The sequence below is a fragment of the Lonchura striata genome, chromosome Z (genome assembly GCF_046129695.1).
Source record: "Lonchura striata isolate bLonStr1 chromosome Z, bLonStr1.mat, whole genome shotgun sequence".
Classification (NCBI taxonomy): domain Eukaryota; kingdom Metazoa; phylum Chordata; class Aves; order Passeriformes; family Estrildidae; genus Lonchura; species Lonchura striata.
Window position 1 is genome coordinate 54,847,994 of NC_134642.1, and position 15,931 is coordinate 54,863,924.

The 15,931-nt window shown below is 44.3% G+C and overlaps 1 protein-coding gene across 1 annotated transcript in view; it reads right to left on the bottom strand.

Moving 5' to 3' along the window:
• PRDM6 (PR/SET domain 6) overlaps positions 1-15,487 on the bottom strand; it is a 74,536-nt gene extending 59,049 nt beyond the window's left edge. Inside the window, exons 1-3 of the mRNA XM_021546214.2 lie at positions 15,376-15,487; positions 14,257-14,787; positions 4,754-5,061 (exon numbers count right to left, since the gene is read on the bottom strand). Of these exons, the coding sequence (XP_021401889.1) occupies positions 4,754-5,061; positions 14,257-14,779 (831 nt within the window). The 5' untranslated portion in view covers positions 14,780-14,787; positions 15,376-15,487. The remainder of the gene's footprint in view (positions 1-4,753; positions 5,062-14,256; positions 14,788-15,375) is intronic.
• Between the last annotated feature and the right edge of the window lie 444 nt (positions 15,488-15,931).

A 15,931-nucleotide genomic window follows, 5' to 3' on the forward strand; every position in this document is an offset into this window, starting at 1 on the left:
TACAGATCTTCTAAAAGAAACATCAGGGTTTTGTTTAGCTTTTCTAAGAACTAAAATTATTAAATATATAATATCTTCCACACTTGTGATCACACTAACTTTTTATGGACATTAAGAAAAGAGTTTGTAACTTATAGAAGTTATCTGGGAAAATGTGCTAGTAAATCATCCAGAAATACCAATGATAGAGACTGCTCTGTAAATGCTTAGCACAATTTTCTTCTGAGGTACACAAACTGAGTCTTCTTACTGAGCTTACAACTTAGCATGGTAGTGACCACACCATTAGTGATATTTTCCCACAGCACGGGTACTTAAAATCCATGTAAAAGTAAAAAATATTGGTCTTTTTTAATGGAAAATAAATGCAAGTGTCATACATCATACAAAATCCTCAGAAATGGCAAAACAAGAAAATAACAGAATGGCACCAGCTGTTACTCTGAATAACTTAAGATACAATAGGAAAGTACCTTAGGAGGTTTTTCAAGACAAAATTACTTGAATTTCATGAACATGACAAATTTAAAACAGAGCTAACATGCAGTCTGCAATACTAAATGATGGATTGCTGAGAAACATAATTTTCACTTTAATAGAATGACAGCATGCACACAATTCTATCCCCCAGTGCTTTTCTGTAACAGCAAATTTAGTCCCAAACTGCAGCCTTGAGAACCTGGATAAGAATCTTTCACCGTAACTGCAATGAGTGCTTCATTTGAAGGGCAAGGATTCTCTGTGCATATTAATTTGTTCACAAATGTCCAGTATTCCTGAACAGTGTGCATCCCAGAAAAATTCCTGTTCTTGGTCCAGCAGAAGGCAAAAGCAACGTTTTCTTTTGCTTCATATGAGACACAAGAAGGCTAATAAGTACCCATATGGTACTTTATTAAGATGACATGCACACTTTCTTGTGCCAGTTAAATTTTTTTGAGGGGAGAGGCAGAGAGGGGGAAGGAAACAGGGGGAGAGAGAGAATGTTTTAGGGGGAAAATCAGTTACACAGATTTAACATTTTGTATTTACTAATGAATACCTGATATATATATATATATAAATTTGCTCATCCATGTAAAAAGAAGTCGCATATAATAAAGCATTACTTCCAAAAATGCTAAATTCCAATTAACTAAAGTTGAAATGAAGTGAAATCATATATTTGATATGCTTAGGCTCTTGCAAAAAAAAAAAAAGCTATTTGACCACTCATGAAAGAAAAAAAAGAGAGATAGCAAACTTAGCAAACTCTTTATCAGGCACATGAAGAACAGGAAACAATAAGACTGTATCCTTTGATATGCCTGTCAGTAAAAGTTTTTTCATCTAAGCTGCATTTACAGGGGAAAAGGCTATTTACAAATTAGCTGTTTCCAGAATTCACAGTTTAAAGTTGAGAGCCTGAAAAATTTTGACTACTAAAATGTATGTATGTTTAAACCTCAGTATTTTATTCTAACAGAATTTAAGCGTATATCGTATACATTCCTTATGTCTACTCTTATTAAATTTTGATGTTAAACAGAAAGGGGAAACCATGTGCAACTAGATTAATTTATCTCCGGGGAGTAAGGACACATTAATAATTGAGATAATGTTTTCATATATGTTGGAATCAAGTGTGCCTTTCCACTTCTTTATTAGAAAACACATTAATGGAAAATTATCTCATTCTCATCAGTAAGACCTAATTGCTAAGAAAGTCTCTGTTTCTTTGCAATAATAAAAGGATTATTCTCATTACTTCAAAATAGAAAAAATAAAAGGGATCAGAAACATTATCAAGCACTGCTGGAATAAATGCCTGTATTACCAAAGAGAGTGTTTATTTAATACACCCAGTCCTGTTTTTATTTTAAACAAATCAGAGTTTTTTATTTTTATAAAATACAGCAAACTCCGGTTATAGAAGTGGGTCAAAGGGGAAAAAATGCACTACAACTGAAATGACTAATATTTTTGGCTTTTTGAAAGACTGATCTTTCTGTAAGTTATAAAAAATTATTTTGGCTGATTGTGAGAGAATTCTATAATTTCCCATGAACACCCATAGGTGTCAAGGCCTTTTGTAAGGTAATGGAATGGTATGGAATTTACTCTGAGTCCTTATACATTATGCTGTGTGGATTACATACAAAGCAAACATTGAGTGCATGGTGGGAACACTTGAGCAGACAGGCTGAAGCATATTTCCATAGCATTGAACTATACATCAGATGCTGTGCTTCTGATGTTTCCCACAACAAAGAGTATAAAGAAAAAAGCAACCAAAACAGTAACTACTCTTAAAAGTGTTCTCAATAGTCCTTCTGTTTGCCTGGTGTACACAAAGAACTGTAAAGTAAAACAAATATCTATCAACTTTACAGAGCTGAGAGTAAAATAATAAAATGCAATTTTTGATACTAAAAATGTGAAATTCTCTCCATAAGTTCTATCAAGATCTAATGCTGAACAGCTGATCTGTAGACAGACTTGCATTTGCAGCTGCATGGGAAATATTGGTGAAAGAGAATGGACCAAAGTCACGACTTTAAAAAGGGATTATGACAAAACATCCTTTTATCATTTACAGTGATTCAATCCACACTCCTATACCATGTAGACTAAAATAATACAGGCTATTTAGATATATACTGTTATTTGCTTTTACATATTTTCATAGATCAGGTTCTGTAAAATTACACACACTTTCTGATTATTTTACCATATTTTTCTTCATTAAACATTGGTCTTCTAATAGACATAGTATGCCAAATTGAAAGATAAAAGAAATGCAAAACAGCAAAATTTTGGCTAGAGCTTAGAGTATGTATTTCTTTGATAAGAGTTTTTTTCATTAACAGAAATAATTCAAGACCATGAGTTGCCCAGCAATATGTTCTTATTAAATCAAATTGAATTCTTATTTTTAAAATAATTCCATTAAAATACATGCATTCATTTTGCTAGCCAACAGGAAATCTGTGTTGTATGTTAAGAGCACAAGAGCAATCCCACACAAAAACTCAGCCGGTAAGCACTTATGGCCTGAATCTAGTACATACAATAGTACTGGTTGTTATTTTTTTCCTTAGTATCTTTTTGGCTTTTGCTTTTAATTTTTTTAAAAAGTCCTAGCTTCCTTCATTGTTTCAAAGTAGTTTTTAAGTTAATCTGAAATATGATAAAAATTCTTGCTTATTTAAAAAGGTATTGCCAAGATTTGCAATTTTACTTGCATAAAACTAATTCATAATTTTTAAAAACTAAACTCATGTTGTAAATATTTACAGAAAAATTATCTGACTCAATTTATCTAAATTTCAGTATTTATTGTAATATGTAGATTCTGGGAATCTTATTTTACTATTACATATTCTGTTAATTAGAATAGTCTAAACCACAATACCCTTCTTAAAAATTAGAGCCTCCAATGTCATTATAAAGTGTTCCATAAAAAATACTTTATTGATAACATATCCCAAAATACTGCAATTATAATCACTGGACTTTGGTAGGAACGGGTTAAAATCCAAATTATCAATATCTGCCGTATGACAGAAATTCCATCTCCACTGGAGGCAACAGCAAAATTCCCAGTCATTGCTATTCATCTAGTTCTACTGATCACATTCAAGTGTGCCTGAGACTGATCTTTTTAATGTGAACATCTCCTTCTTTACACAATGATGTTTTTGGTAAGTATCTTGAGACAAATACCCTGGTGTGTTGTTTATTATTTTTTTACACATAGGAAAATCATAGGAGCTATGATTCTTCCACATGCCATATATCTTTCAAAGATCCATTCACTTTCACTGTACATGCACTGAAGACAAAAAACACTCTTAATGGATTCCTCATATTCTGAAGATTTTGATTTGGTGTAGATGAGCAAATACCATAACTCTATGGGCATATTTGTACTGACTGTTGTAGTTAGTTTTGAGGCAAGCAGAGATTGCAGCTACAGAGGACTAAGCAGAACTAAAAAATTATACCGTCCAGTACAAATCAAAGAAGAAATTAATGGCAAAAGACTAGGAATAAACTCTTTCTGACACACAGACTGTTAGGTTTTCCCTAAGTTATCACTGTTACCCTCTCTAAGACAGTGACAAATATTATAAAAAGGAAAACCAACAGCCTTGAGATACCTCAAAGTGGCTTTCACACAGAAGTACTGGAAACCTCATTAGGGGAATGCACAATAGGTACAGGACCAGAGCTGAACTAAGCTGAACAAGCACTAACTCCTTCACACTGCAAATGGTCAGGCAGTAGAATATGGTCCTGGGCTTATTTCAGCAGCTTTTCTTGGACTGGCTGGGGGCCACAGCAATAGTGCAGCACTCCATCTCAACCCATATTCACTGCTCTAACATGATTCCACTGATGCTGTGACATAAGAGCTCTGTCAGCTCTTGTAACTCAGGTCAAAATTTAGAAAGAACTGGGTGTCATAAAAGCTTCAGACTTCTCTGATCATGTCTCTCTACTACACATTACAGCACCTGCAACAGTCAGTTCTTCTTACGCAGTCCAAATGAAGTTCTGTGCTGTCCACTGGTTTTCTGGCTACCTTTATCACAGCAAGGCTTTTGCTTGCACTGGCTACATTTTCAAAGCTGCTTACTTGGTTTATTTGAATTGTGGGTTTGTTTGCTTATTTTCACGGCTAGTTCTTGTCCTAGTACTGAATACAATCACACTCCATGTTTACTTCAAAAAAATCAAATTTGACAAGGAGAGAAAGATGATAACTTACTTCCCAGAGATGCTGGGTGTTCCTGATGGCACCTGCTTGAACCTTCTCTGGCAAGAGCAAGATTCCCTGGAAGGGCCCAATCCAGGTGCCCTGCTGGATCCGTTGTGCCGCACAAATGCCATAGGCCAGGCCAGGCACTGTGCTGGTGCACAGACACACTTCCCGGGGCAGGTCCCGGAGCCACTCTGGGATCTCAGGCGGAGGGGCTGCCGCAGCCGCACTGCTGGTGCCCACCAGCCGGCGCAGGGAGTGCAGGGGCCCGTGCATGGGGCACTCGCCGTTGCGGTTATCAGCACACATGTCACATCCTGAGGGACAAAGAGGGAAAAGCACTTATCAGTGCAGTGCTGTTGGCCACCACTTCCACCATGGGCCACCACCTCCACCAAAGGACATGCAGATCCCTGTGCTTGCACTGCCATTTCCTGGCAGTACAGCCAGTACTCATGCACACCGTGCCCTTTTGAGTATTGCTTAGGCTGGTTTCCCAGATCTCACCAAAGCCTTAAATAAGAAATTCCAAAGGCTGAGCAGAAATCCTGCAGACAATTTGCAGACCTTGTGTATTCACAAGCCTGCCAAGATTAATTTACTTTAACAAAGTTTTTAAAGATGAATTTTTTAACTGATACAAATAGTCCAGCTAAACCATCCCAGTATGTTTCAGTGAGACATTCTAAAACACAATCATAGTGTGTTGCAAGTCCCTCTCTACTGCCTTACCACAGCTCAGTCCAAGAGTTTAATTGGAACAAGATTGAATTTATTCCTTATTTTAAATGAACATTCATTCTGTAATGTTTTTACATTACCATGTGTGTGTGCATGCCCTGTCTGTTTGGAAAATAAAATAAATAAACCAGAACCTCATGAATGACAAATTGGAACCTGCATGCACATTTACTTCCCTAAAGACAAATCTAATCCTAAAACTGAAATTATACAGCAAATATTTCTGGACACACATTTGAAATTTTATTTACTGAATGAGAATGCATGTTATTTGCCTGTACCATGAAAAGACCAAAACAACATATTTGAGTTCATGAGCAATACCGGTAAAAAAGATCTGTTTGTAAAACTGTTAATTTCCCTAACTGTTGTTAATAATGAATGATATATCTCTATTTCGGGAAGATCCTACCATGACGTTTCTTTTCTGAGCAAAAAAAATTTGGTTAAATGTTTCCACTGCACACTATTCCACATGCCACAAATATACATCTTCCAGGAAAATGTTTCATGTTCAAGAAACTAATTTCTCTGGAGATATGCTGAGTTAACATAACAATGAATCTCTTGAAAATACATTGACATCATGTTCACATTTCATTTTCATATAAATTTATTTCAGAAATACAAAGAAAAACCAATAATTATGGTGTAGTACTCTTCTATCAAGTCCTACATCTTTCCCCTAATAGTTTTATATACCACTCCTTATAAAAACAGAGCACAGCATTCACTACAAAAGCTGGAGTTTCTTGGTCTATGATACAGATTTAGACTTGCTAGACTGCCTGCAACCATAGTTTCAATTCTCAGGGGCCTTGACTCAGATGTTCTTCTTTCCAAAGTGGATGTACTGTGTATTAAATAGGCCTCTTTCCTACAGATCCTTTGAAGGAAAACTCTTCTCTCATTTCAGCAAAAGCTGCTAAAGGAGAACAAAAGATGCATCTTCAAATTATGGCTTTTACATGTATTCTCCAGTTTGAAGCACGGTACATAAACACTCTTTCCTGTCACCCTCTTTTAAATTTTACCATTTAAAAAGTGGTGCATTCAGCAACAAGAAATTATTACTAAGTTACATGTGGAAGCTAATTTCCCTCAAGATCATTATACCTTTGGGTCTTGCAGAAAACGCCTGTCTCCACCTGGTGTTCATCTGTCCAAGTTCCCTACCCGCAGCATCGGTTACAGATACAAGCAGAAAGCAAGTAGACAAGCCCTGAGTTGTGCATTACTCTGGCGAGTGCCCCTGCGGAAGGGCTGCAGGTGAAACTGGTCCCAGTCCATCCATCCATCCCGGTAACAGGTCTCGGCAGAGGCAGCGGGCACAGGAGCGCCGGCCGGCACGGCAGGACAAAGCCACCTAGCGGGCACCGAGCGCGACTTTGGCTGCAGGGCGCAATTTCTCCTTGCTTTGAGGACATAATACGCTGCAAAACTATTTCTGTTGGACTAAACCGCCACTTCAGAGGGGTTTTGCTCTCTCAGCCATGTCAATTAGATGTGGATGGCGGATAGAGGATGGGATTTGCAGGACCCCAGGGGAGATATTTCTGGCGAGTCCTAAAAGAGCACCAGCAGATATTCCTACAATCATTCTGAGGCATGATGAATAGAAGGCATCAAGTATATACTGGAGAGGAAGGGAATGGGGTGGGGGGGACGGTTGGGTTTTTTTGGGGGTTTTTTTGGGGTTTTTTGGGGGGTTTTGTTTGTTTGTTTGTTTTTTGTTGTTTTGGTTTGGTTTGGTTTGTGTTTTTTTTTTTTTTTTTTTTTTTTTTTTTTTTTTTTTTTTTGTTATTATTTCCACAGATAGTTTGGAAAGTGAGGTATCACCACAGCACCTTTTCTTCCCTTTCCTCTCCAAAACCAGTCGTCAAGAAACCCTGTGGTTTTGGCATACCCAAAGATGTTAGGGGCAGCACTGCTGTTTGGTGCTGGAGGTCACATAGGAAAGGATCCCAAATAGGAAAAGGAAAGAAAAAACCCAAACAACAAAAAAACAATACCACAATCCAAAACAGTATGGCATGTGATGCACTCTAAATAAATTATGGCTGAACTCTATGATGTACAGTTGGACTTGATGACTTCACAGATCTTTTCTAACACAAGTTGTTCTATGATTCTAGGAAATCAATAGATTTCAATCTACCCATGCAAGGTAGAAAGAAAACATCTGACAGGAAAACTGAGAGTTTAAAGAAACTATGTCTAACCATGGTGTCAGCACCCAGAGTAGGCCCTTGAATTCTAATTATTTGCACTTCTTTAATATTTTCTAGATGTGCAACCCTCCTCATACTAGCTGATTACAATGGCTTTCTTAGAGGAACTGTATCTCTGGAGAAATTCACATTAAACGTGTTAAAGTATCTTCATTACTCTAGTCAGAAAATCTCAGTGTCAAGTTCCTGCATCCAGCCACCAGATATACACAACTTTTCATGCAAAAAAATTTCAGGACCTGCCTAGAACAATAATTTCTTAACTTCATTCTGACAATATGTGTGCATGAATGTGGGTTAAACATTTTATTTCTACATTTCCAATAAAAAGAAACTAAGAAATTTTCAAGGAGTATAAACAAACCCCATGTCACTGTCATTTACCCTTACAGAAAGTCACACATGGTGATATTTATTTTCCAGAGTCCAAAAACAGTGGTAATGTTTTAATGCTTGGCAGTCACAGTATCTGATCCCCTGCTGTGTTTCTTTCCCCTTTGTCCTGGCAAAGTTAAAAATTTGGAAAATAGAACATCTTTTGAAACTGCTTTGGCTAATGTCTTGTTGATGAGAAAGGAGGAATCTGTCTTTAATACTAAGCAGTACTGAAATTCTTCTTCATTTCATGCTTCATACATTTAGCTCTAGTTGTTATGTAATTGCACAAATAAAATCTTTTAAAATTCTCATAAATGTTATAAGGAATGGAAGCCATCCTAGCTATATTTTATCATGCCTGGAGTAAAAAGCTACTGTGTATCTTTTCCTCTTTTGTAAAACGTGAAAGCATCCATTTAAAGGCCATCACTGTAGGCAGTGTATTCTGTTGCCTCAGGGGACAAGGGAAGGATTTCCTTCATATCAGATTCGGGGAAAAATCAAGAACTCCAAGACTTGCAGACTATCCTGCCTCACAGCAGGATGAACTGCATCATCTTCGTGTATGCTGCAGAGTACAATGTGACACACTGCACCAACGTGCTTAATAAGACATGGAAAAGAAATGGGGGTTTGAGAGACAGAGTGTTGTGGTCCACTGACATCACCAGAGTCTCCAAGCTGGGTGGTGGCCCTTACTGGTCATAATGGAGAACTAGAGTTCACCTGAAGGGATGCTTCTACAAGTGTGAACTTCCCAGATGGTGGCCAGAGAGGGTGACAAATAGAGCTGTCCTGTACCCCACCTCCAGTTTTGGCCTCAGAGAGTAGCTGAATGTGAGTACAGGGCTTCACTGAGAACAGTTGAAATGGATAATTCTACTTTCTGAAATGGCATCAGTCAAGCTCCAAATCAAGTCAAGAAGAAGCAATAAGACTTGTAGAAAATGGAAAAATAAAGGAGGACTGCAGCCAGAACAAAGTATCTCCTGATAAAATCTAAAGATGTAGAAGGTTAAGTCAGTGGGAATACACCATTGCAGGCCCAGATACAGCCAAAGACTTTGGAAGGAGATCAGTTTTCTTCTTTATACCTTCATATTCTATAGGTAAGGAGGATTAAGGAAAGGAAGATGCAAGAAAAAGAAAATCAAAGGATTTCCTAGCAGAGCTGTTTGGCATGGTTCTTATGGAACGACTGCAATATGTTACTGTTAATGTGCCTCCAGAAAACTGAATGCAGGGTAATGCCAATACTATAACACCATGTGAGAACACTTAAAAGTCCTAAACCTAAGCAAAAGGACATATGATTGCCTCCAAAATGTAATTTTAAATGCACACAAGATAAGTAACACTACTACTGCACACTTTAATGAAAATCTGGAAGGAAAAACCTTTCATCAGTGAAACTAGGGTTTAACACAGTGTTTTTTACCAGCAAACCAGCTGTAACAATAAATGAAAGAAATACATTTTTTTCCTCAGCAATAATATGCTTCAAAGGTGCAGTTAGACTGGATACCTGCAGTTTGCTGGTATTAAAGAAGGGTGGCCTCTGACCCTTTGTTTCATAATTCACCACAAGTATGCAGGTATCCAGTGTAAGTGGCCATCATTTCACATGGTATTACTCACTTGCAAGTATAAATCACTACGGCTGGCCCTGCATCCCTCTCTGGGCGCGGGTAACAGCTAAGTAGGAGGGACGGCTGGAAGAGATTGTTTCCCTTCGTTTCCTGAGGGATGGAGCTTTCCAGGGAAATTCAGCCTCCCTCGTACTTCAGTTTCCTCATCGATGAGCTGGCATCTACCTACTTTCACCAAGTCATTTGCAGTTTCTTTCAGACTGCCTCACAGGAGGCAGACTTTCGGGAGTACCAAACACAAATGTGCTTTCCCGTCGGGTGCCCTCTTATTTATTTAGTTATTTATTCTAATTACTCTTTGCAGAGAGCACGACAAAGCCCGGCCCGCTGACCCACGGCTGTCACCGCGTCCCGGACGCCAGACCCTCTGCCCCCCTCGCTTTACCCCCTCGCACTCCCTCGCCGTTCCCCCCGCGGCGCAGGGTGCCGGCGGCACGGGCGCTGTTCCCGCAGGAGCTGCCGCGGGGTCTGTGGCTCCCGATCGGAGGTCAAGCACACACCGCGGCAGCTCCGCTGGGGAAGATGTTGTTCGAGAGCCCGCCTGGGCGCCCCGGAGTGGGTCAGAGAGTCCGCCCTGCCTTCAGAGAGGCTTTTGGGTTATTTTTAAGAGGTGAGTGGGAGGAGGGTTGAGAGAGTTGAGTTTGATTTTCCCTGCCTTCTACTGTAGTTATGAATGAATTATATTACCGTGTCAGGTATGAGAAGGGTAGGAGAATATTGTGTGTAGATAAACCTTGCCACCCTCTGCCCCTGAGAGACCCCCATATACAATGTAGAGATGATGAATAGGCGCTAAGAGAGGAGATCGAAGTTCAGTCCGCACCGGCTCCAGTCTCTCCCACAAAACTATAGGGCAATTAATTGTGGCTTGTCCCCTCATCCTTCATCTCCTGGTGGCACATATCGATGGAGATTACTGCTGATGGACCATTTTATCACCCTAAATAAACAGTCACCACCTTCTCTAACCTCAATCTAATGTATGGCTATCTGCTATGTTTAAGGGTGCTGGGTAACTAGTGATGTAAAATAACTAAATCATACAGGTTACCAGCAGTCCAGAGGGAAAAAAAAAAAAGTCCGAATATTTTCCACACCGATCCACTTCACAGCATGTTACATATACACTGTCTTCACATAAATTGAATGGGAAAAGGCGTGCAAAGTGCTTGATCGCGTGACACTTCAGTTTTACACGGCGTATTTGTTACAGTGGCAGGTTGGTGCTTTCTGGTGAAGGTGGAGGAGTCTCAGAGTTCTCAGCGCCGAAGCGTCTCCCCAGAAGCTAGGGGCAAACCTCCAAGGAAACAAGCCGGTCCCGCAGTCCCCGGACTCACCCTAGGAGATCTCCTTCTGGCCGCCCAAGCGCCCCTCCCCCAGCGCCCAGAAATACTCTCGTCCTTCCAGACTCAAGGCTGGGAAGCAAACGGTCCCCAGCCTCCTGCCACCTTATCGGGGCTTTAGCATAATCCCCTTTGCCTCCCTGGGAGTAAAGGTTGCTGGACTCTAATTAGGGTTTTGCCTCTTGATTGCTTTTTTATTGTTATTATTTTTCCCTAGCTTAATCCCTTTCAATTTTAAACAGTTACATACAGACGCTTAACCCACAGCTCCTAGGCGGCCCCCGCCCCCTCCCTCGCTCAAGACCGTGCCATATTCATTGATATTTGACGATCAAGGCGTGTGTCTACTGGAAACCGCCGGCCATCCATCTTCCCGCGGCGGTCGCCCGGCGCCGAGCCGGGCGCTGGTGAGCGGGGCCGGGCGGGGTGGCGGGCAGCCGGGGCAGCATCGGCAGCCGCTCGGGCTCCCCCGGCGGGCCCGGTCACCGCCCCTGCCCCGCCGCGGCCCCGCAGAACGAACGGGGCATACGCGAAGTTCACCGGCGCTTCACTCCAGCGGGTGGGACCTGCCGGCGAGCGGGAACACGCGGGGTGCCCCGGAGAAGAAGGGGATGCTCATAATGGAGAGAGGAATACTATTTGAGAAAGTAGGGGAGACGGGGCACTCGCTCGGCTGGTAAAGGAGGTACACAGCTAAGATTAGAGCCGGAGAAGCAGACGGAGGCCTGCTGGGACGGACAGACGAGCAGACCGACGCTCCCGCTCCGGGGAGGGGATTAATCCCGGCGGGCGGGTGTCTGCGCCGGGCTAGGGAGAGCCTGCGCGTCTCGGGGTGTCGTTGGTGCTGTCCGGAGGTGGAAGTACAGCAAGCAAGCACAACTCAAACTAAAGTAGACGGCACTTCATCTCACCCGTAACCCCCACCTCCTTCCCTTCAAACGGGCAATGAGGGTGGAAGTGATGCAAAACGGGGAATGATGGTGGGAGTCAAGGCGGCTGGAAATCCCGCTTGCCCACCGACCGCTAGTGTGACCCTGGCCGCACTCGGTAAGCGCGCAGGGGCAGCCAGGCCCGTGGCCTGCAGCTGGTTCCCTTGATCGTGCGAGTCCTTGGAGTGCATGACACAGCACAGGCCGTGTTGCGGCACTCCTTCTTCACTGACAGTTTACTTTTTCTTTATTTTTTTTTTTTTAACACGAATTGCCCAAAGCAAAGTGCTTGGTCCCAAAAGACTGAAGCACTCGCGTTGGACGTTTTGCTCAGAGGCAACTAATAACCGCTGGAGCGAAAGCCGCCCTGAAAACAAGTAAATTATAAGAATGCTTAGATCAAACTGAAGAAAAACAAACATAAAAAAAAGTCGAGATGGCGCTGGTTGCCCCCCGCCCGTCCTTCCGACGGCGACGACTGCCCCGTCAGAGCCGGACGCGATTCACGAGCGTCCTTTCCGCAATCGACCCTTTTGCTTTCCCGAATCCACCTTTAATATCGCGCTCAGGAAGAAATTATTCAGGCTTCGCCTCCGACTCTGCGGGGTGCTGTTATTCTACTCAATCCTTAAAAATTCCCCCCCCTCCCCCCCCCAAAAAAAACGCTTTTAAATATTCCTTTCTCCTTTTAAAACCTTTACCCTTTAGATTTACAGAGCGGATCCAAGTAGCAAAACATACTTTGTCAGAACGGTTCGGTTGTCGATTAGAAGTACATTTCAGATTCCATTTTCTGCATGTAATTTATAATATGTCTTCTTCACCCGAGAATACAAAATACACGAACAGGTTTAACTACAGGGTAAGCGTGAGGAAGTCAAAGCTCAAAATTAAGTCGACAATCAATATAGAAACATTTGAATGTTAAGAAGGCGGGAAAAATCTCCACCAAACTCCGACTCAACTTTCCTCCTGCACATATGCACAGCGCTGAAGACTGCTAGCATCCACGCAGTTTAATTAATACATAACAGGGTGTTATGGAAACTTTCAAAACAAGATCCTCATCTGAAATTTAATTAAACGAATCTCTGTTTTGCTTGGGCATGTGTTTAAGGATTGCTGGTTTAGGGTACCGTTTTTCAGTTGAACAGCCTTCCTTAAACACACATTTGAGGGGAGGTGGTTGAGAAGAACAACAACAACAAAAAAAGAGTTTTGAGAAACCTTAGGATAAAAGAGAGTGTTTGAAACAATAATTTTTTTTTTTAAGTGCATGGACCGAAACCATGTGTTTTAAGAGGGACAGAACCGTGTCTGAATGTCAGTTATAAAACTGATGAACTATTAGGAGTTCATATAGTTATTTTCATGACGTGAATTTCCTCGGTTGCGTCGTATTGATAGATACAGGGGGGGGGAAAGATAGAACCAGTTTCTAAAATTACAGATCTCTCATCCGTACAGACGTTTCATAATAGGGGTGCTCCCTCCCCTCTCCCCCCCCCCCAAAAAAAAAAAAACCCTCCCAGCTGTATAATTGGCAACAGCAGTATAAAACCCTTTAGAACCACCAAGTCCTAAATTCATTCTGAGTCAAGCAGACATTTTCGTCTAGAAAGTCGGCTTTTCTCTTTAAATGACCATGTCATGCTTTTCCGTAGAGGTGAAAACTAAAACCAACGAAGTGTTAACGAGGTCTGAAAGGAAACGATACTCCGAGATAAGAAAGAGGAAAACTTTGCCCTAGACCGTCTGATGAAAACTGCAACTTTTCCCCTGCCCAGCTCGGAGGAGTAATTGATTTCTGAGTATTCAGCGAAAACTGGACTTTCCGGGCAGGAATGTAGTGGGACATACAGGGCGAGAAAGGGCCAACTTGGTAGCTAGCTGCCCTGAACCTTTGCTGAATCCATTTTCCTAAGCAGCCCTCCGAAAGAAATCTACCCCCGCCACAGCCTTTCCGTTGAAACGTGCCTTCCCATGAAGGACCTGGGTTTCAGACCAGAAAAACTGCTACTGAAGGGTTGCCGCCCGTCTCCTGAAACAACTGCTAACAACGCAAAAACTAAAGGGAGGAAGGGCGAGACGGAGGATGCTCCTCGTGGAGTGCGAGTGGTGCAGGCACCAACTGCGGTCACCCAGCCGGTCACCCAGCCTGGAGCGTCCCCGAACTGGCCCCATGCGCAGAGAAGCGGAGGGTAAGCGGTGGAGGAGTGCGAGAAGAAGCACGATACGTACGGTTGTTGGGGTCGCTGGTGTGCTGGTTCAGGGGGATGATCTCCATGCGCTGCTGCCCGTACAGGTAGTAGTCCAGCTCCTCGGCCGTGCAGCGGTACCGAGCGGCACCACGGTCGCCGCATTTGCCGCCGCCGCCGCCGGCCCCGCACAAATCCTTGCCCTGCAGGGGAGCGGGCGCTCCCCCGGCCGGGAGCTCTGAGCTCTGCAGCGGGCCGAAGACCGGGACCTGTGTCGCAGGCAGGGAGGTCAGACCAGCCAGAGAAGCCGCCGCCGCAGCGACGCAGGACGAGGTGGAAGAGGAAGACGGAATGGACGAGGAAGAGGAGGAGGCAGAGGAGAGGGACGTCGGGCGCTGGCGGAGGCCGTCAGCCGGGGGCTCGGCTCTTTCGGGTGGCTGGAGCTGGGCGAGGGGCCCACTGCTTTTGAGCTGGCTGCTCTGCGGGAAAAGCTGCTGCCAGTGCTGCAGATAGGCGGGATCCACCTTCAGGAACGCGGATCCGCCAGGATCTCCGGGCTTCAGCATCGCTCTGCCTGTGGAGCAGGAAGGAAGGGGACAGAAGACGTGAGACCCCCGCCCCTCCCTGGCAGGCCCGCCCCGACCCCGAGGTCGGACACGCGGTCGGACACACTGGGCCACGCGTAGGCTTTGCGCCGCGGCTGTGCGGGATCGGCGGCGGGACCGTGCGCCTGTCGCTTCCCCTGCCCGTAGCCAGGTTCGTCAGGAGAAAACCTCGTCCGGAAAAGCCCCAGGACGAGAATCGTGGTGGCCGGGGCGACAAGGCGCCGGCCCACGGCCGGAGAGCCCCCTCCCGCTACCCCGCACGGCGCACAGCTCACCCCGTCCCCGCCGCACGAACTGTCTTCCCTTTTCACTCCCTTCCCTCTCTCCGCGGAAGCAAACGACTCTTCGCTGACAACAGGGAGGAGGAGGAGGAGGAGGAGGAGGCGGAGGAAAGTTCAGTCACACGCAAACACGCGCGGGTCTCTCCTCTCCGGACGCTGCTGTTTTCCACTCCGTGTTCACAGGAGGAGGGCGCGGGCCGGCAGTGCCCTGCCCCGGCCGAAGGTGTCCCGCTGAGCCGGACAAGTCGGACGGGCCCCGGCCCAGGTCTGCCTTACCTGAGCGGGGTGAGCGCTGCTGCACGGGCGGCGTGCGGAGCTGTCGGCTGCTCCGGGAGCCTTCGAGCCGGACAACGGCCGGGGGCAAAGACTTTCCTGGTCTTTGTCCACGCGGGTGCGGGGTGATCCTTCTCCAGGTTCCGGTGACCGGAGGGACGGCTAGCTGCGAACAACCGGGCTCCCTCTGCTGTGGCTGCGCATCGCAGTCGCGGCCGGGCGCTCGGCTCGGCTCTGGCAGGCTCTGGGAGAGACACGTGGGTTTTACGACAGCGCAAAATACAAGTGTGTGTGGTGTGTACGAGAAGGAGGGGAGGGATCGGGAAGTTACCAGCGAGTCTGGATGCAGAGCTCTTTTTTTGGCAACTTCCCCCACATTGTTTCTTGCTCAACTTTTAAAGAGCTCCTTTCTTCCCTTCCCTCCTCCTTTCCTCCCTCCCACCCCCAAGCCTTCGACCTCTCCCCCTCTCTCCTGTTTCTCTCCCTCCAGTTTCCCTCCCTCTCTCTCTTTTTCTCTCTCTCTCTTTCCCCCTCCTCTCCAGCTCCGAAGCACAATCGC